Raw genomic sequence first — 20,978 nt, 5'->3', positions numbered from 1 at the left:
ATTTCTAAGCTCTTTGGCTTGTGCCTTATGAAAGAAGAAGACCTAGTGTCAAAGCCTAATAATATTCAAAGAAGCAGATTTATTTTAGGTCCTGTAAGTTCTACTTTGTAAAAATGTTTTATGAAACAAGGTCAGTTGTAAGCACAGTTCTAGAAGAACTAGTAAGTAACTGTATAGTTACTTATAAGTACAAGTTACTGTACAGTATAAGTACAATAACTTGATGTGTTGAAGTACAGTTATACACATTTTGTGTTATTTATTTTTGCAGATTTCTATAGGATCCTTATAATTTCAGGGCTTCCTACTACAAGGTGCACATGCTTGTCTGCTCAACTGTCTGGATATGTACATTTCCTGTCACTGCTTTTGGGTTTCAGCAGTAAACAGGCTGTCCAGATTCTTTACATTTGCTTGTCCTTTTGTAATAGTAGCATGGTGCCAAATTATTCAGCGAGCATATTCCACCTCCCTGACAATCCCTTCGTTCTTTCTTTCCCCAGGATGCTAGAAAAGCGTGCGCTGATGCTACATTGGCCCAGGTGAGTGTACATCACCTTGCCAAACACTGTTTAGTTTTTTAAAACTAAAAAGGCTTACATCGGATGGAGCTGTGGCAATTTTAACTTGCTTACCAGCAAAAATGTCATCTAAGGGATTGCTGTGTGTGGTCACCTTTTTCAGGGGGTCGTCTTTTCTCTTGGCAACAGGAATAATCTATTTAACTTGGAATAAATTGTTCTCAACTATCATTGAAATAAAGGAGACTTAATAAGTTAGTTTTGAAATACAGAATGCTGATACACCTGTAATGTCTTGTTACCTTAATCATGGTTAAGGAAATGAGATCAAAAAGTTTCTTTTCCAGACTCATAGTGCTCTCAATGGAGGCCTTAAACATGATTGAGGTTTGCCATTTAGTGAATTACATAAATGGGTCTTCCTGCCCCTGTGTAGAGTGTTAGTAACATTATAGAGCTGAGCAAGGAACTTTTGGTGGTACATGCACAGGTTAGTACCATATCCCTTTAATTTCTAGATCCCTTATATCCCTAGTTCCTTTTTATCTGCCTCACTGACAGCAGTGTCTTTTAAACAATCCAATCTTTTTAGTTGAATGCTCTCTAGCTATTTATTGAGTTGTTCCCAAAGAGATATTTGCAGATTCCATAATCTTTTCTTTCTCTTTAACGTAAAATTGGAATATTTTTCCTGTATTTTCATCAGTAATGCCACTGGTTCCCATTTTTATGGCCTCTGTGGCTTCAAGGGCTTGATTTAGAAGATGTTCTCAAAAGGTAGTATTAAGGTGTCTCCTAATGATGGTCATTGCATTCTCTGCCTTGGAAAACTCCCATAATGTTTCTGTGTGTAAATGTTGTCTAGCATTGAAACTTCAAAGTAGATTGATTAGGGCAGGAAAACTGCACACTGTCTTGGGCAGACTGCTTTTTCTTTTTTCCTCCCAAGGTTTTTGAACTGAAACTGTCACTATTGGCCACATACCTCCTTCCGTTTCAACTTATGCTGCATCTGCACTGCAGAAATCATCTAGTTTTACACCACTTTAACTCAAATAGCTATGGAACTCTGGGAAATGTAGTTTGTTGTGACACCCGAGCTCTCTGACAGAGAATGCTAAATGCCTCACAGAACTACAGTTACCAGAATTCCATAGCATTGAGCCATGGAAGTTAAAGTGGGGTAAACTGGATTATTTCTGGAGTGCAGATGCAGCCTTAGTTGATGCCCATTCATCCTGGTACATTTATTTCCACTAATGTGCAGCCAGCCCAGTGTGTGCAAAATCCCAACATTGGCCTTAATACCTCTTGAGCTCCTCAACAGCCAGCAATGTAACATAGACCTGGCTCAGTACTAAAGCACCTTTTGTCCTCAGAGACATTGAAGGTTCTGTCCTGGGCTATTCAACATCTTTATCAACAACTTGGATGAAAGAATAGAGGGCATGCTTATCAAATTTGCAGATGACACCAAATTAGGAGGAATAGCTAACACCCCAGAGGACAGGATCAAAATTCAAAATCCCCTTAATAGATTAAGATTAATAGATTTAGCTGGGCCAAAGCTAACAAAACGAATTTCAACATGGAGAAATGTAAGGTACTGCACTTAGGGCGAAAAATGATAGATATAGGATGGGGACACCTGGCTTAATAAGACTACATGTGAAAGAGAGCTAGGAGTCCGAGTAGACCACAAGTAGAACATGAGTCAACAGTGCGATGTAGCAGATAAAAGGCCATTGTGATTCTAGGTTGCATTAATAGTAGTAGTATCATGTCTAGATCAAGGAAAGTAATAGTCCCGCTCTAGTCTGCTCACCTAGAATCTTGTGTCCAGCTCTGGGCAGCACAGTTCAGAAAGGAGATTGAGAAGCTGGAAAGTGTCCAGAGGAGGGCAACCAAAATGGTGAAAGGTCTTGAAACCATACCTTTAGCCTCTTTGTGATATTAACAAAACACAGTGAATTGGTTTCCTTTCAGTGTCTAGCTAAGTGGGTTGTTGTGACCATTGGACATAATTCCTCCACAGGGTTTGAGAAGTCAGAGCAACAGCTACATCCACACCATTCTTAAGCAAGGTAGTGATTCCAGACACTTGTTGCATAGCCAGTAGTCACAGTCATTGGTGTTTATTTGTAACACTCACATCCCTCTTTGTCTGAATTCCTCCCAACCTCCACTCAGGCAAGTTCTTTAATTTCCCATTTGTGAGAATCACAGACACCACAAAAGGGAGGAAAAACACCACAAGTTGCTTCCTGTAATACTCTTTCTTTGAATGGTCATCTGTGAACTCACACAACCCTCCCACCTCCCCTCAAGGGAATTCTCTGTATTGCTATACTTGTAACCTCTCTGCAGATGTGGAACTAAAGTGAATTGTAGGGATGTGGTACTGATTTGCACAATAGAGGTGGTTGAGTACCTGCAAAAATACACTTGCTCAACTCTAGAATGTTCTAAGCATCTGTGCAGGTTATGGGAAGACCCATTTGAGTGAGTTTTCAAATGACCACATGAAGAGCCACAGATACAGGTAAACTACATGTGTTTTTGCAACAGGCCAAGGCTGAAACTATTTTCAAAACAGGTTAACATAAACCAGGAATGAGTAATATGTGGCCCTCCAGATTTGTTGGATTGCACCTCCCATCAAGCTTTCTTTTGGGCTTTGTATTGACTTTTTGAACAAGAACCCGTGACCTCAAAGGCAAAAAACAGGAGAACATCACTCATCATTTTGCAGCCAGTGGCCAGGTCATAGATAAATAAAATGGACTGGCATCTACTGTTCTGTTTTGAATGCAGGTTTACATTACTTGTCAGCTAAATTTTCTGTGCTAGAGCTTGATGTAAAAGAATACTATTGGTAGTAGTAATGAAGGGAGGAGACGAGTGAATTGCCTCTTAAGCATACATTGCTAAAATTGGTTCCCTGAATATTTTGTCTTGTGGTGTTGAACTGTGAGGATGCCTTTTAGCATAATTCATGAGGGGGGATCATGTTTGGCTGTCTTACAAAAATGCTGAATGAACAAGATTCAGTGTTACTGTTGTAACTTAGACCATGGAAGCACGGAAAGAGACTTCAAGAACCTGACATAGAGCAGAGAAAGGGAATCGTGTCAGAATATAAATCTGGAAAGCATTCTGATCCATACTAAGTTTCCTTGACATATTTCAAGAGGAAGCTGGAATTCTTTGTTCAGGTCCTTTAGCTAAATAACTGTGTTTACATGGAGACAGAACAAGTATGCAGACTATTTTTTAAAATGTGGCCGGGGGGGGGGGGGGGGGAGGTTGCTTTAAAGTTCCCAGAACATATTACAATCTACTGACAAACAAGCCTTAAATTTATTCTGGAGAAATACGTTTAAGACGCTTTTTATTAGTAGTTTCTTAGAAAGCATGCTTGTTTCAGACAGTGGAGAGTCATGTAGCATCTTATAAAAATGAACATGTTCCCCAAAGCCAGCTTAGAGGCTTTCATGGGCTGGAGCCCAGTTCCGCTACATGATACAATTACCTTGATGAGATTTGATTAATGATATACCAAAATTGCGTAGGTCCAAAGAAAGTTTTTCAAGACGAAGTCAAAAGGACCAGCAATGCAGAATGTTACCGTGTAGAGCACAAATGAAAATGGTGTATGCACATAGTAAAAAAATGAAAGGATCTTTTTGCAGTGTGACACTGGCCCATTGGACAAAGTAACTGACAAAGCAAGATGAAGAAACGAATCTAAATAAAGGGAGCAACCATCTTGAATGTAACCATGAAAGATTACGCCACAAGACCTTGCTGCAGCAGACTTAACACAGCTACCAGTCGGGGGTTCAAAACTCAACATATCATTGGCCTGTTACAGACTGCCAAAATAAAGCTGCTTGGGGTCTCTTTGGTGGAGGCATGCTGTTTAAATAATGCATGCACCCTAAGAATCCAAAAGCTGCACCAAAGCTGCCCTCCAGTGCTTAGGAATGGAGTGTGGCTTTGGCGCGACCTCCGGACTCTTAGGACCCATGCGTCATTTAAATAGCATACCTCCAAAGAGACCCGAAGCAGCTTTATTTTGGCAGTCTGTAACAGGCCATAGTTGTACTTTCCAGTGGCATTCTCTGTGCTGGCGGGTTTAGCCTCTCCCCAAACCACGATAAAGGAGCTTTGCCTCTCTGTGTTGGGACTGTGATGTCAGCCACTCAGGACTATATTTCATTTCAGATGTTAGTTCTGTTGTCGGTTACGATGGTCTGGATGGATATCAATGCAGGGAAAGGCCAGTCCCCTTCCTGGCTGTATGGGAATTGAGGACAAAGATCAGTAAAAGCCAGGTAATAAAATTTCTGCTCCATTAGCAGCAGCAATGTAACTTCCCTAAAGATACAGGCACTGTCTCCCTTACGCAAGGCTTCAGTTTCTCGAGAAGCCTCTGTACTGTTAATCTGGGGAAATCTGTTAATCTTAGGCGTTCCCAATTTTAGTCCAGATGAAAGAGTTTGACCTTTGCTAGAGATAGAAACCTCAAAAGGGACAGAGATCACCTGGATCTCAAAGGAAGTTACTTTGCTGTTGTTAATGGAGTTGAAATGTTATTATCTGACTTTTACTGCCCTTTGTCCCCAGTTCCCCCACGGCCAAGAAGGGGATTGCATTGTCCAGAGCAGCTGAACTGATAGCAAAAATAGCAACTGAGGCAGAATGTAGGCTTGTAACTAACATGGTCACTTTTCCTCTCCTATATGATTTGTAGTATCTTTGATGAAAAAGCCAGTGTTGCTTTGAAAGCTTGCATTATGTATTCTTATGGGGGTCCTCTTTCTGAAGAAATAGTAATGTGCATCTCCTAACTGATCAGTTGGCAACATTATTTAGTACACTAGGAAAGCACATCCAAAATGGCCTTAATGGAATGTGCATTTATTTTGTTCATTGTCAAGAAGACTAGTTTCGTTGAGGGTTCTTCTGTCAGAAGATAGCCTTGTGGTTGCCACTTACAAATATCTATAATCGATTTCTCTTTTAGATCACCGCCAACATTGATCCAGTTGGTCGTATCCAGATGCGCACTAGAAGAACACTGAGAGGACACTTGGCTAAAATTTATGCAATGCATTGGGGGACCGATTCCAGGTGAGTTTCATTGGTGCCTAAAGAATGTTCAGTTGTCCATCCCTCTGATAAGAGCCACCTCTGTTGTAACTCTTTGAATATGAAAAGGAAGAAGGGAGGGAGAGAAAAAGGAATGTGGCATCACCTTTAAGACTATCTGGTTTTGATTTTAGTAAGAGTTTAACATTTTTTTGTTTGTTGGCGGCAGTATTTGAAATGTATTCTTAAAAATAGCATTGCTCATTTCTCCTTTGGGAAAATAAATACAGTTGTGGTATTGGAGGAGTTCTGGAGCATTCTAAAGATAGAAGAGGCATGTGCCTGTTTTTACATTGTTTTTCTGAATGCCTGACACTTTTATTATTCAGCGATACTGGTTTTGCAGCAAGCAGCACGGATATGAATTGCCACTGGCTGCTATAACCCAATCTGTGTTGTCATAAGAACATTTACGTTACATAAATCTTTGGCTCTCCCCACTCCTGCTCCCTTGTTAAAACATTGTTTTAGAATAGACTGCCTGTAGTAAATATGTTGGAAGTGTTCAGTGGCCTACTCCAAGCAATCAACTCCACCTTTAAAAAACAGGATATGCATGATCTTTGTGCATCCCTATTTAGTCCTATAGATTAAAGTACACTTCTAAATTCTTGTTTCTTTTGAAATTAACAGTAGCTTCTGCTTCAGATGTAAGAAGCAATTTCATTTTATTCATTACCAGGTGATATCTTGGGTTTGGTTTTGAAATCAGCTCAGTGAGATGGTTTTGGGCAGATCATACTGTCTTGGGCCCCATACAGACAGGCCAAAATAAAGCCGCTTTGGGTCACTTTGGAGGTATGCTCTTTAAATGATGCATGCATACTAAGAGTCTGGAATCCACACCAAAGCCACGATCAAGTCCTAAGGACTAGAGTGCAGCTTTGGCGCAACTTCCGGACGCATGCATCATTTAAGCAGCATACCTCCAAAGTGACTTGAAGCAGCTTTATTTTGGCAGTCTGCATGGAGCCTTTGTTTCCCAATGTGTGAGGACAACTTGGTAAATTTGCTAAACAAATGGTTGGAACAAACAGCTGTTAGCATTTCCACACAAAGAGCAAAAGCTCCTAATTGAAAGTAAAACCTATCTTCCTACACGGCTGATATGTACTTCATCTGTTTGTTTTATGTCGTTCTTCCTACCCATACCTCCAGGCTTCTTGTTAGCGCATCACAGGATGGCAAGCTTATCATTTGGGACAGTTACACCACAAATAAGGTGAGAGCAATTCCCTGGCTTCTTCTGCTTAAGTACAGCTTGTCTGAAAGAGGAGGAATAAATCAAAGGAAGAAAACTTTATGAAGGAGTGTTTCAAATGCTGCATTTTTGGATTGGGCTTTTGTTTAGCTTTCTTCCAAAGATAATCATTCCAAGAGGATAGATACAGACAAATTCAAGATTGGTACCTTTTTTCTTTTCTTTTTTAAATATTTTATTTTATTTTGAGGGAGCAGGCTGCTTTGTGAAATGAAGGGGAATGGCACTGAGTAGGAACTTTTTAGTAAGAGGTATGCTTGGTGAGGCAAAGTGTTAACCTCTCTAGCAGAGAAATATGTATTAGAAATGAGGCTTGCAGTCCTGGCTGTAGTAATATGAAACATGGACCCAGATTATGCAAGGTTCACTTAATGTGAGATGCATCCACTGACTTTGATTAGCACATATTAGAAGATAATTGAATTGAAAGTCATAGCTGGATAAAAAACAGAAATGGAAATACAGACTTAAATGTAAAGTACAACTCTAGAAGAGGAGACAGCAAAGGTTCATGGAAGCACCTCACTGGTGCTTAGTTTTCATCCCTTGAAACATCTGTTTCTTCAGTGTGGGAAAGAAAGTACTTAGTAATTGCTTGAGTTCTTTGAGGTGCCACATTGCTCCTCTGGCACTGAATCCACATGATGCAGCGCCGAAGGAGTGCCATAAAGCCACAGCTATCGCACCCTTTCCAGGATGCAAAATGGAGCCTCTTTTTGCAGCTTCTTTTGGCACCCTGGAAAGACCAGTTCAGGACCACGAAATGTGGTTGCCGCAGTCCTGGAGGTGCCTGCATGACAACCCTTGGTTGCACAGCCCCAAAATCACACACTTATGCATTACCTTCACTTAGTCTTGAAACTAGCAAACATTCAGATCAGTCTTTTAGACAGATCTGGATGCCTTCACTCACATTGTTAGGAAATACAGTAAGGGTTAATCTGTTGTCAAATGACAGGTTAGTATTCTATTTACTCTTCACCACGCTCTTTCACTTCTAGAAAGGAGGACTTTGCCAGTAAAGTTGTTGTTGTGTGCCTTCAAGTCATTTCTAACTAATAGCAAACCTATCATGGGGCTTTCTTGGCAAGGTTTGTTCAGAGGGAGTTTGCGTTTGCCTTCCTCTGATGCTGAGAGAGTGTAACTTGCCTAAGATCACCCAATCACAGTCCATGGACAAGCAGGGATTTGAACCCTGGTGATCTCCAGAGTTGAAATCTAGTGCTCAAACCACTGCGCCATGCTGACTCTAGTATTCATCAAATGCAGGATATTAGACGACAGTTCTGCAATAACCAGAATGTAGATTCAAATGAGCATTTTCATAAGTATCAGAATCGTTTACACATTCAAAACCTAAGCTAAAAATATCACAGGCATCATAGCTGTAACTAAGCAGTCTTGCACATGCTGGCTATGATGATGAACTTCGCAAAGAAGGTGCTTTTAAAAGAAGGGGGGCTTCATCCTAGTGATGCAGTAAGAGCAATGATTTAGAGGTGTTTCTTTGGATGCCAAATAAAGGATCATTCCACTTGTTACAGTAGCATGCTTAACTTTGTTTGGGTGCTTCCTTGTTTTTCTTCTTAATATGAATATATATATATATATATATATATATATATATTTAAAAGGCCCTCAAGGACATAATTTCATAGTGAATCTTACTGTACAGATACACTGATTAATTCAGTAACTAAACACACATTCATTTGCATCCTCAAGTCAAGCCTCTTGTGGTAATTATAATTGTTATTTTTATAGCGTTTGAGAGTGTTCAAACAGTTATCATCGAATTGTAGAGTTGGAAGAGACCACAAGGGCCATCCAGTCCAATGTTATGTATGCATCATTCTGGTATTTCTTACCATGTCCTGTAAGATAGTAAGCCGGTATCATTAGTCAAGTTTTGCTGACTGGCTGAGCATTATAAGTTGTGATATTAACATATATAAAACATTAGACAAAACAACCAAACAAACAATATCTTCACATTTAAACAAAGAACATCTTAACTTCCTAAGCTGTACAAATAAGTTTCCTTAACTATACTTACTTTTTCACAAACTCTTCATCTCTTTAAATTTAAGCTATTATCTTTTGAAGCTTATCGATAAACCCAACTATACCAAGACTGTCAATTATTATATTCCCCGACTAATCTGCTTAAATTAACTACAGTCCGTCTTCGCCTTACGCGGGGGATCCGTTCCAGATCCCTCTGCGTAAGGCGAATTCCGCCTATGCTCGAGCCCCATTGGAAACAATGGGGCTCGTGCGCGGCGGCGCGGGCGCGCACAGGGCGCAACGGGGGGCGCGCGCCCATTCAATTGAATGGGACACTCTGCCCCGCGCACGCGCCAGGGCTTGAGCACATATGCTCAAGGCCGCGTATGGCGCGCACGCGTATGGCGCGGGCGCACTGTAGGTTGTTCATACAGTAAAAACTATCTACAAGGACGCTCAATCTATCCTACATATTTATTTGTAATATATAATGTACTCTCTAGATTATAACTATCCATACTATATATATCTATATTAGTAAATGTCCTCTGTATAAGAGCTTTTATGGTTCCATTTCATTTTCACTTTAAATAATATATCTATGAGTATAGCTATTCTTGTATATATGTTATATATTATATACATATTAAACTCTTGGCTGTGTCCTAAGATAAACTCTGAATCTGTAACCGGTTATATTTATTATGGACTATATTATATTTAAATATTTCAGCAACTATGACCCGTTACAGACTGCCCAAAAGGGGCGGTCTTGGGCCGCTGCTGGTTGCAGCGCGGGGAAGCCGCTGCAGCCAAACCGCGCGACTCCCCCACGCTGTAAAAAAGGACTTCCGGCAACCCGGAAGAGACGCCGCAAGTGCCAAAGCGCGCACTCGCGACGTCTCTTCCGGGTTTAGACGTCCGGACGCTGTGCGTCCATTACGTCAAGATGGCCGCGCCCGTCTGTATAGGGCGCCCCCATCTTGCCGTACGGAATACGCGTGAGGGGCAAGGCGCGTTCAGAAGCGCCGCCCCTCACGCGTATTCCTGGCGCAACGACGGTGCCACTTAGGCCCGTCTGTAAGACGCCTATGTTTTCTTTCCAAAAGGCCTTCACTGATCTACTAATGCTCTACAGTTGTCTCTCTGGATTCGCGGCTTTGGGATTCGCGGATTCGATTCGCGAATCCCTAGCTGTGCGCGTGTCCACTCCTCCCTCTCCGTCCCTCCCTGGCTTTTCCCCTGTGAGTGACGGAAAAGCCGGGAGGGTGCACACGCACAGCAACGGACTCACAGATAATTGAGCTCCCTGAATCCTTGGGACTAAAAGAGGAAGCGGCAGGTGCGTCCTCCTTCCTTCCCTCCCTAGGCCTGAGAGAAGTCCCTGGACGTCTCCCAGGCCTTCGGAGGGAAGGTAGAAGCAACCAAAGCACCCTTTTCCCTTCCCTCTCAAGGCCTGAGAGAGGTCCCTGGACGTCTCCCAAGCTTTCAGAGGGAAGGGGGACGCAGTCAAAGTGCCCTCCTTCCTTCCCTGCAAGGCCTGAGCGGGGTCCCCAGACTTCTCCCAAGCCTTTGGAGAGAAGGGAGAACCAGCTAGTATGTGCTCCCATGCTCTTCCAGCATCTCAAACAGCTGGTAGTCCTCCTCCCCTCTTAGTTTCTCAATTGAAGATCTTCTTTCATTTTAGTCAACTTCCTCATCATCCAATTCTCTTAACAAATCTTCTGGTACAAGATTCAACTCTCCATCTTCGCCTTCATCTGATGTTTCCACATCTTCTCTTCGTCGTCTTATAATTAGCTTCGCTGCTGTGGCTCCTCCTTCAGTTTCATCCTTTTCTTGATTATCCGGATTATCCTTTTGTTTTCCTATTGATTTATTCCTTTCAAAGAATTGTTTAACAAACCCTTCCCCCACCAAAACTTTAAACCTTCCTGAATTTCCCATCTCTTCTGAACAAGGTGGTCAGACAAGTTCTTTATCCATAAACTGGGCAATTTTCGGTATTAATTTCTCCACTAAATTTTCATTTTTCCCTCCAATAAGCCTCTTATCTTCACTCATTTCTCCCTCATTCTCTGCTCCTATATTTCTTTCTCATCTAAGTCTTCCTCTTTTTTTATGCTCCATTTTGGCAAAATCTAATTCAAGCTTATCATTTTTAAATTCTAGAATGTCCGTTTTTCATTTTGTGGCTTGCATATATCTGCCATCAGTCTGTCCACAGATTGATTAATCTCTTTCAGATCTGCATGGATCTCCTGTTTTATTTCCCTCTTAAAGGCATTCATCTGTTGGGTTAGGTTCAGAGATAAGGATTTTCTTTTATCCACAATTGCCTGATTAAAATCTACATTTTTTTGGTTTTGGATCTTCTTTGATTTTGTGGCTGCATATTTGCTTTCTGTGTTTGACCACGAAATGCCATTCTATCAGATTGCATAGTTAATTACTTACTTACTTAATTAGTATAACAGTATTTCAAACAATTACCTTACAAGCATACATATACAGTTATATGTTCAAAATATATTCCAAAAGCCTTATGTATATTTTTGAGCAATTTGAAATTCCAACTGAAAAAAAGCCCCAACAATTATTCATTACCCACCTTTCAGCACCTTAAGATATTCTCACTGTTTCCAGCAGAGCCAGATCCAGGTTGGATAATGATCACTTCAATTATACCCATATCAATACCATTTGCTTAGTTACAGTCTTGCCTTTTCCTCTGAAAATTTCTTTCTACCTTTCTTAAACTACAATTCCAGTCTCAAGCGCCATTTCTTGCTTCGCTTCTATGGTTATCCCTATGGACATCCCTATGGTTTCCTCCTCTACTTCCTACTTCCGTTGCAGTCATCTCCACTTCTTACACTCTATGCTCCGTCCGCCTCAGCCTGCCTTCTCTCCACCTTCTCTCCACAGATCCTTCTCTTCCCGTCCTCGCTCTCCATCCCATTCATCACCCCCACATTTCGCCCTCAACGTCCAAACATGGTCACTTACTTTCTCCAACGTCGCCTAGAGAGACGTGGATCAGGGAGGGTAAGCAATATTTCTCAACCCTTACAGTATCTCTCTGGGATTGTAGTCAATTATACAATTGTTGAAGCCCCAGGTTAGAATCCTTGCTAGTAAGCACCTCTCTCTTGTCTGGATTCAGTTTCAGTTTGATCTTCTTCATCCAATCCATTACCTCTTCCAAGCATTCATTCAGAGGAGACACGCTATCCTTGGCTGAGGCTCTTTTTTGAAGGCATGAAGAAGTATATTTAGGTGTCTTCAGTATACTAATAGCATGCTGCCCCATACCTCCAGAAGATCACTCCCAGCAGTTTCATGTACATGTTGAATAGCATTGGGGATAGAATGGCACCTTGTGGTATGCCATATAACATCTCCTTTTATGAGAAGCAACTATCCCCGATCTGGAACCTAAGAGGTAGGTCCGGAACCACTGAAACACAGTGCCTCTGAGTCCCAACCCCTTCAGGCATTTCAGAAGGCTACCCTGAATGGCATATTAGAGTCCAGAAGATCCAGGGAGGAGGTTTTTTAGCAGTAGTCTACTACTTTTTTTTAGCAAAGGAAGCTACTTCACTTCAAAAACTTGACAAAATGGCTGGCTTAACGTATTTTCCCTCCTTCTAATTTAGGTCCATGCCATCCCCTTGCGCTCTTCCTGGGTAATGACCTGTGCTTATGCCCCATCTGGAAACTATGTGGCTTGTGGTGGTCTGGATAACATATGTTCCATTTACAACCTGAAAACACGTGAAGGCAATGTGCGCGTAAGCCGTGAACTGGCTGGCCATACAGGTGAGTGGGGTTTAGTCTATTAACTCCACATGAATGCAAGCACTCCTCCATGTTGTCTCCTGAAAGAACTGTCTCCATCTTGCTTGCACAATAAAGTTTGTTATAAAATGAGCAAATAAAAGTTATTGTAAGATATGGGCAGCTGTAATCCAAAAGTAATTTTTGTAACTTTTACAAGGGCTGTGAATGCCTTGCCTAGGTAGGTAGGTAGTTACTTTTGTAGTAGCAACAGCAAGGCTGGAATAGTGATAGAGTAATTTCTCTGCCTGTACAGATCATACCACAAGCAGATTGAAATCGCTTTATGTTGCCTCGTGGTGGTACACATGTGTGGAGTATGTGTAGTCAAATTATGGCTCTCTAGATATTGGACTGCAGCTCCTAGCATTTCTAACCCATGGTTCAAGTCCAGCAACTTCTGGAGAGACACCCTGGTGCAGATTCTGGCAAGGCAACATATAGCTAGACTACCACTTTAGGGATGTATATGCTGTGCTTTGCCACCAAGAATGAAGGGGCACATGGACACGATACATGAAGCTAATTTATCTAAAAGGGCAATTCAGCTATTGTTATTTTTCTTTAAATGAGTGAATATAGCAAATATAACAGAAATTAATGGCTTTCCATCACCACAGAAATCTCGACGTGTCTCATCTCTAAATTGACATGGTGTTCCTTTTAAAGAAACAAGTATTGCCAAAATCAGGGCTGTGTGACATTAAAAGAAACAATTTTGAAATGAACTTATTCTTTCTCATGGATTCCTCCAAATAATCTGTGAATTGCAGTTTGTCAAGAGAGCTTTAAATTCTGTTACAGACTTTTATCTCTCCCACTGGTAAAGTTTATAGACATAGGCATGGAGCCACTATTTGTGATACGTAGGCCTGTTACAGACTGCCAAAATAAAGCTGCTTTGGGTCTCTTTGGAGGTATGCTGTTTAAATGATGCATGCATCCTAAGAATCCAGAAGCTGCACCAAAGCTGCACTCCAGTGCTTAGTGGCTTTGGCGCAACCTCTGGACTCTTAGGACCCATGCATCATTTAAAGAGCATACCTCCAAAGAGACCCAAAGCAGCTTTATTTTGGCAGTCTGTAACAGGCCTAAGTGAATCCCATCCAAGAGTCAGTTTGCTCCTGAAATTGATAGTTAACCTTAGATGAACTGCAGCCTGGAAGAATGAACTCAAGAGAAATCCTAATAGACTGTTGTACCCCCCATCCTACCTTCAGAGCTATGTTGGATCTCGTATACTGTCTTTGTTTCTGTAAAAGGACAAAATCTCGAAGTGTGGCCAAGCGCAGAGGGCTCTTCCTCCAGAGGTTGCCAGCTTGGCTCCGGAAAAACCTTTAACAGTTCTTAAGAGGAAGCCTTGGGGGGCTCTGTATCTTGCTGGCTCACCGCCGCTGCAAGGCTTCAGAGATACAGACTAAAAGGCGCTCTCTGCAAACAGCTCACAGAGGGGAACTGAGGTTACTCAGCCATGAATGGTTATTTATAATCCAGCGGAGCCAAAAGTGTTTATAACTCTCAATTTAATGTAATGAATAACAAATGCATAAAGCCATATTCAGACGGGCATAAGAGTTACACACTCATATAAGCTCAGTCGAAGCAGATTCTTGGTCATGGTGACAGCTATGGCTAATTATGCTTCTTCCACCAAAACCTTTCGTTCTGTGAAGCCGAAAAATGGAAAGAACTGTTGTGGTAGCATTGTTGTTTTGTTTCATTTGAGGAAACCCTTGGCCAACTTTGGGAATGTTACTCTGACAAGGAAGTTATCAAGCAATATGCGTGAGAAATTTGAGACCTGAATTTAGGAGACTTCCAGAAAATATTCTTATTTAGACAAGGTAGTTTCTGTGATCAGCCTTTTGTTTTGGACAGAAGAATAGAAAGATCTGATAGACCTCTGATTCTGATAGACTGCAGTTTGCATGCTGGGATTATAATCTCTGTTGATGTCAAGTATGTCTACTCGGGTAAAAGATTACTACACATAAAGTTGAAGAATCTGAGGTGCAATGTTGTCTCGTCATGCTAGCTCTAGTTATGTGACTTCAGTACCTCCCCTGGTCTACATATCAGTCTAGATGTGGGGTGAGTAACTTGTGGCCCTACCATTGTTGTTGGACTGGAACTCTTACTGGTACTAGCAAGTGATGAGTACTCACAGAGTTACAATCCAACATCATCTAGGAGTGGACAAGTTGATCACTCCTGGTCTAGCTGGTGGAAGACAACAATTCATTTTAAAAAGAAGTAAAAGCAATAGGTATAGGATGGGGTGGGGAAAATTCTCAGTATTCATCAACCATATTTTGCTCTCACTTTTTCTCTCCTCTCCTTTGCAGGCTACTTGTCATGTTGTCGTTTTGTGGACGATAATCAAATTGTTACCAGCTCTGGAGATACTACTTGGTAAGGAGTAGAGTACTAACACAGGCTGGGAAGCAAAACTGTAAAGTAGGACGTTCTTCTGAGGTCTTACCTTTGCATGAATTCACTAGGGTCTAGTTCTCTCAGAGATAGTCACTGTGTCTGTAAGCAGACAGTAGATGGAGCCCCATCTACTTGAATACTTTCTCATACATTAACAAGGCAAACTCCAGCAAGAGCAATGATATTACCTCCTTCCCACAGCCCTATATTATACTTCTGACATAAGATATCTTGAGATAACCAAAACTAAATTTCTGCATGGAAGGATTTTGAGCTATCTTCTCTTCTGATACCCCAAATTGGGGGGGGGGGGGAAAGAGTCAGAGTCACCAGTGACTTAATGTGCTATGCTAATTGTTTGCTTTTGTTAGTCTCATTCTTTTCTTCATTTTCATCCATTCTCTGTCAGTGCCCTTTGGGACATAGAAACAGGCCAACAAACAACCACATTTACTGGTCACACCGGAGATGTCATGAGCCTGTCCCTTGCTCCGGATTCCAAGTGTTTTGTTTCTGGTGCCTGTGATGCCTCTGCAAAGCTGTGGGATGTCCGAGAAGGAATGTGCCGGCAAACCTTCACTGGCCACGAGTCAGACATCAATGCCATCTGTGTACGTAAAAACTTTATTGTAAGAGTGAACACATCTTCATGCACAGGAGATACTGTACACTTATTCTGGAGATCTTCACAGAGAATGAAATAGTTCTCCAATTGTTGTGAAAGCTTCTTTGCAAGTTAGAGTACACCTTTCTTGTAATCGTGTTTCTTTGTTTCCCTCAAGTTCTTCCCAAATGGCAATGCGTTTGCCACTGGCTCCGATGATGCCACATGCCGGCTGTTTGACCTTCGTGCTGACCAGGAGCTTATGGTTTATTCCCATGACAACATAATCTGTGGCATCACCTCTGTAGCTTTCTCCAAGAGCGGACGCCTTCTCCTAGCTGGCTATGATGACTTTAACTGCAATGTATGGGACACACTCAAAGCTGACAGAGCAGGTAAGCTTATGGAATCTCTTTGGCCAAGAATACAAAAGAGGAAACAAGTATACTGTAGAGGTAGAAGACATGGTCTCTAAATGAAGGAGGGTGAAACAAGTAAGACAGGCAGAGTCCTAGTCCAGTACCCAAACCATTTACAAAGAAACTAAAGTGATTCGAACCAGAAATTTCTGGGTTCTCTCACGCACATTACTTTACCCCAACCCAAACCAGGAGTTAGCTTACAACCTTGTAAATGTTGAACTGGATGTCAGCCAGTATCGGTAACAAGAAACTGAATAGCCCTCTTAAAGCTGAGTTATTGTGCCTCTTTCTCTGCATGTATACCTATCCTAATTGAGAGAACCTATGAATAAGGCTAATAATAACCTATGTTAGACACTGGATATTCACAATGTGGGACTTCACAGACACACACACTTTTTGGTCAAGTAGTGGTAACTATCCTATATTGATTTGTAGATGCTGGTTTTATTATTATAACACTCATTCAATAACATTTTCCTTTTCTGAACATAATGTATTTTGTGTTCTCATTGTTAATGTTAAAAATATTTTCCAAAGCTTTTACTGTTAGTATCCTTAATATATACATTTCTTAGCAAGAATTTATCAATATAATAATGGGCTAGCTGTATTTTCAGGGTACCATAACAACAGGAAATGTGCTACTACTGCTCTGCTTCTGATGTTTGTCTTTCATAATATATCTGTGCAGTTATTGCTGTTCAGAAAATCAAGGAACATTGTAGTAGAATTAAGAACTCAGAAAATAGCACCTTCCAAAATCATTTCCAGTTACTGAAGAACACTTTAAATTGCAGGAGCCAAATAGCAATAATTTAAAAAACCCAGACTTTGTCCATGTTAGGATTCTGTGTATATTTGATGTGATAATCTTTGGAACCTGTCAAATCTTAAACTTGTTTCTGTTTTTTGTCTCGCTCTCCTTCCAATTTCTAGGTGTCCTAGCTGGCCATGATAATCGTGTCAGTTGCTTAGGTGTAACTGATGATGGCATGGCAGTGGCGACAGGATCATGGGATAGCTTCCTCAAGATCTGGAATTAAAGTCTGTAGGTACTTTTTAAGAAGGATAGAAGGGGTGGGAAAACACAACTACACACACACACACACACATTATCATTAACTAGTCCTGTAATTGCACAAGACCACCAGTCACATGCGTGCTCCAGAATAGCTTCACACCATCACCCTGTTTCTGTTGGGAAGCCCAATATATTCCAAGCCCCATTCCAGTCTACAGAGAAGGCTCCAGGGCTTCAGTATGTCTGTCTCTCCCACATGAAACCACAGAGCATTGTAAAACTCGCATAAAGGACAGAGACAGGAGAGATTGTTAAGAGAGTGCTCTTTTAATGGCATCCCTGTGGGAAGGTTGACACTTGTAGCCTGTTTGTCATTTTGAAGTTGATGGTTTCGATATATGGTTTATGGAAATATAAAGCATTCAGTGGCTACTAGTCATGATGAGACTGTAGGAGTAATATACTTCTGAACACCAGTTGCTGCAGAGCAACAAGTGAAAAACAAGCGTTGACTTTTGTGCCCTCCTTATGGGCTTCCCAGACCTCAGTTTAGCCACTGTGGAAACTTCCCTTCGCACATAACACTGCATAGTTGCTGTAGACATTGGAAAGTTCTTATGCTCAACACATCCATATTGTGTGTCCTTTGACGTTGTGTGTCCTTATGAATGTAACTTGAAGCCTTTATTATATGCAGCATTGAGGCTTTAGAGCAGTGACTCCTAGCCTTTGGTCCTCAAGTTATTTTGGACTTCAACTTCCAGAAGCCCCAGCCAGGAATTCTGGGAGCTGAAGTCCAAAATATCTGGAAGACCAAAGTTTGGGAACCACTTCTTTAAAGAATAACCATTGTAGGAGCTTAGTACCTGTTGTTTTGCAGCATTCCAGGATTAAATGCTTTCTAAAAAGCAGAGGCATGAGAGGATTTGATAAGATTTTAAAGATGTTCTATAAACGTGACCAAATCCCAGGTTTGGTTTCCTTTTCATTGCAGTTGTCAGTCTTTTTTGATATGACCAAAATCAACCAATCAGTCTTTATTTATGGTCAGTAGGCCCATCGAGGCATAAAGTAACTTAGATTACATAAATGGAAAGGTTGCTTAAAGCATATAAAATGGAGAGATGATGTTAAAACACATTAAAACATAGAAAGTTAGGAATAAAATCAGGTGGTCAGATTAGATTACATTGCAGATTGCAGAGAGAGAAAGGTTAGCGTCCAATGTTTTTTGTGATTGATATCCTTCAAGCTAAACAAACCTTTCTGTCTGTTCTGTGTCAGAATAGCAGTGGACTCTCCGCCGACTGGAAGACTTTTCCAACAGTTGAAAGTTTAAAATTATGTATCGAATCCAACTATTACTACTAACTCGGACACCCCCTGCCTCTCCCCGGTTCCTGCCCCACCACCAAAGGGTGAGATCTTTCACGTCTCCCGTTGCCGAAACGAAGAGCACAATTCTCTCTAAAGCGAAGAAATCTGTGTGAATTATTATATACAAAAAAATAGCAAAAGAAGTCAAAATTGTGCATTCCTTTTTGGGACCACTTTTTCGTCTAGGAAACTAAAGAGAAACACACACTTGTGTAAGCATGTCCAAACAAAAGAGAAAAAAAACAACATTGTGAAACAGACAACTTCTAACTTTCACTGTAGTTTTAAAATCGCAGACCGTTGACCTGGTTTTACCGAATCTCTGAGTTGGGGGTGGGAGGGCCTTTGTTTTAAATCTCACTTTCAAACTTCGAAGTCGTGTTTGTAGCAGGGTTGATATCTACTTTTCTCGTCCATATTTCCATTTCCTTTCCTTTTTTTAATACAGTTTGCTTTGACGGTCCGTTGTTGAGCCAAGACTAAGGGAGTCTCAGCCCAGTCGCGCCTGGGATTGTTAATGCTGTAAATTTAGTCCCTTTTTTTTAAAACCGTTTCCGTCGAGTGTCACAAATCGTTGCACAAAATATTGCATATATAGGATAACGTTAAGAAGTAAGATAACCAAGCACACGCTGTACATGGTATAATGTTTGTTTTAAGAGAAAAAATCACCTTTTATAGGTATCAAAATGCAAACTAGGGCCTGTTACAGACTGCCAAAATAAAGCTGCTTCGGGTCTCTTTGGAGGTATGCTGTTTAAATGATGCATGGGTTCTAAGAGTCTGGAGGTCGCGCCAAAGCCACACTCCATTCGTAAGCACTGGAGTGCAGCTTTGGTGCAACTTTTGGATTCTTAGGATGCATGCATCATTTAAACAGCATACCTCCAAAAAGACCCGAAGCAGCTTTATTTTGGCAGTCTGTAACAGGCCTAGGATTTTTTTCCACCCCACTTCACATTTTATTATCCTTTCCTTTGCATAGTTTGGATTTCTAATGCCTAAATGGAGGACAGGTTATATAGCCAGACACTACCCCATAATGTCAACAAAGATGGTTTGGGTTTGGGTTTGGGTTGGGCGGGCGGTTGAAAAGAGAAACCTGTTCAGCGCTTGGCTACTCCATCAATTCTTTGTGTATGAAACAAGTGTACAAATTAATGTTTTTTTGAAAATAATGATCTTAAACTTTCTAAGTTAAACAAGAACAACGGGAAGAGGACATAAAAATTGTTTCAGTTTGCCATATTGGGTGGGATTACTCTTTAGAATCGCATGCTGTAGAAATGCTAAAGTGCATCTGAGACTAAAGCGTCCTTACATGTGTTTCCTTTCGAGAAATAAACCTGTTCATTTTAAGACAAAAGGAAAAAGAAAGCCGTAACCATTGCCGATCTCATCTCCTGTCACTACTCTGTGCATAACAAGGACCTATGAGAAATGAAACGGACCGCGTTATGCACATCTCGGAGTAGTAATAAGTCACTATTCTTAATGTTTAAAAGGAAAAACCAATCGCCACCTTTTCAACCATCACAATAGATTTGATTCTGGGGTGGGGAAGGGAGGGGGAAAACACTTTTAAGTTCCTAAAAGCCAGTTGGCTCTGACCAAGTGCTCCCATTTAATCAGATTAGGGTTTTTTCCTCCAAGCGCCTTTCCTGGCTTTGTGTTTTGAGAATGAAAGAGGAGGGGAAAGCCTCTAAAGAATGTTTAAACAGCAAAGGTCTTGTCAGAACGCTGGTTCTCTCTTTCACCAAACCAAAATTTACCCTTGTTTGCCAAAGCAGTGGCTTTTCTTCATTTGGGTTTTAATTTCTTCTCTCTCTCTCTCGCTGCAACATTTGGTACAAAATGTGCTGCGATCGTGCATTTTGGGGCTTGGATTTGGCATTTTGAAACTTTAAAACCCACCTCCCCACCCCATTCAAGGAACTCCGTAGAGCTTTCTCCACACCCTTGTATCCTTCACCTTTTGTATTTAATTTTAAAGTTGGTGTACTTCAAGAAAGCTGGATGCAAGATAGATTATATTAAAATGTACTGTTATTTAAGATGTAATAAAGCAGTTTGACATGAGTTGACTTGGACCGTGTGTGGTTTTTCCAACTCAGAGATTGGGTTGTTTGCTATCAGCCTGAATAATGTCTTCTGCCTATTATGTGTTACATCGTCATTATGTTGGAATTCAAAGATATAGCCGTGTTAGTCTGTAGAATCAGTTGTAGAGAGATCTTGTAGCACCTTAGAGAGTAACTGAAAGACTAAACTAAAGTCTACTTCCTCAGATGCAGTTGGGGAACTAGACTTAAGTCTACGAAAGCTCATGCTGCCA

At 41.1% G+C, this 20,978-nt stretch overlaps 1 protein-coding gene across 5 annotated transcripts in view; it reads left to right on the top strand.

The window, feature by feature from the left end:
• The window catches only part of GNB1 (G protein subunit beta 1), a 55,047-nt gene extending 34,325 nt beyond the window's left edge, over window positions 1-20,722 (top strand). Inside the window, exons 3-12 of one of the 5 annotated variants that reach the window (XM_089534343.1) lie at window positions 504-542; window positions 5,551-5,657; window positions 6,834-6,897; window positions 11,872-11,991; window positions 12,603-12,765; window positions 15,129-15,195; window positions 15,626-15,827; window positions 15,999-16,215; window positions 17,182-17,293; window positions 18,556-20,722. In XM_089534343.1, the coding sequence (XP_089390469.1) occupies window positions 504-542; window positions 5,551-5,657; window positions 6,834-6,897; window positions 11,872-11,991; window positions 12,603-12,765; window positions 15,129-15,195; window positions 15,626-15,827; window positions 15,999-16,215; window positions 17,182-17,288 (1,086 nt within the window). In that variant the 3' untranslated portion in view covers window positions 17,289-17,293; window positions 18,556-20,722. Of the gene's footprint in view, window positions 1-503; window positions 543-5,550; window positions 5,658-6,833; window positions 6,898-11,871; window positions 11,992-12,602; window positions 12,766-15,128; window positions 15,196-15,625; window positions 15,828-15,998; window positions 16,216-17,181; window positions 17,298-18,550 lie in introns of all 5 variants that reach the window. The other 4 variants (XM_089534342.1, XM_089534344.1, XM_089534345.1 and 1 more) reach the window with 4 other exon arrangements.
• The last annotated feature ends 256 nt before the right edge of the window (window positions 20,723-20,978 follow it).

This window comes from Sceloporus occidentalis, unplaced genomic scaffold (assembly GCF_023333645.1).
Source record: "Sceloporus occidentalis isolate IW3139 unplaced genomic scaffold, rSceOcc1.0.p SCAF_8, whole genome shotgun sequence".
Classification (NCBI taxonomy): domain Eukaryota; kingdom Metazoa; phylum Chordata; class Lepidosauria; order Squamata; family Phrynosomatidae; genus Sceloporus; species Sceloporus occidentalis.
Note: the sequence above shows the minus strand (reverse complement) of the source record. Positions and strands in the feature narration are given on the sequence as shown.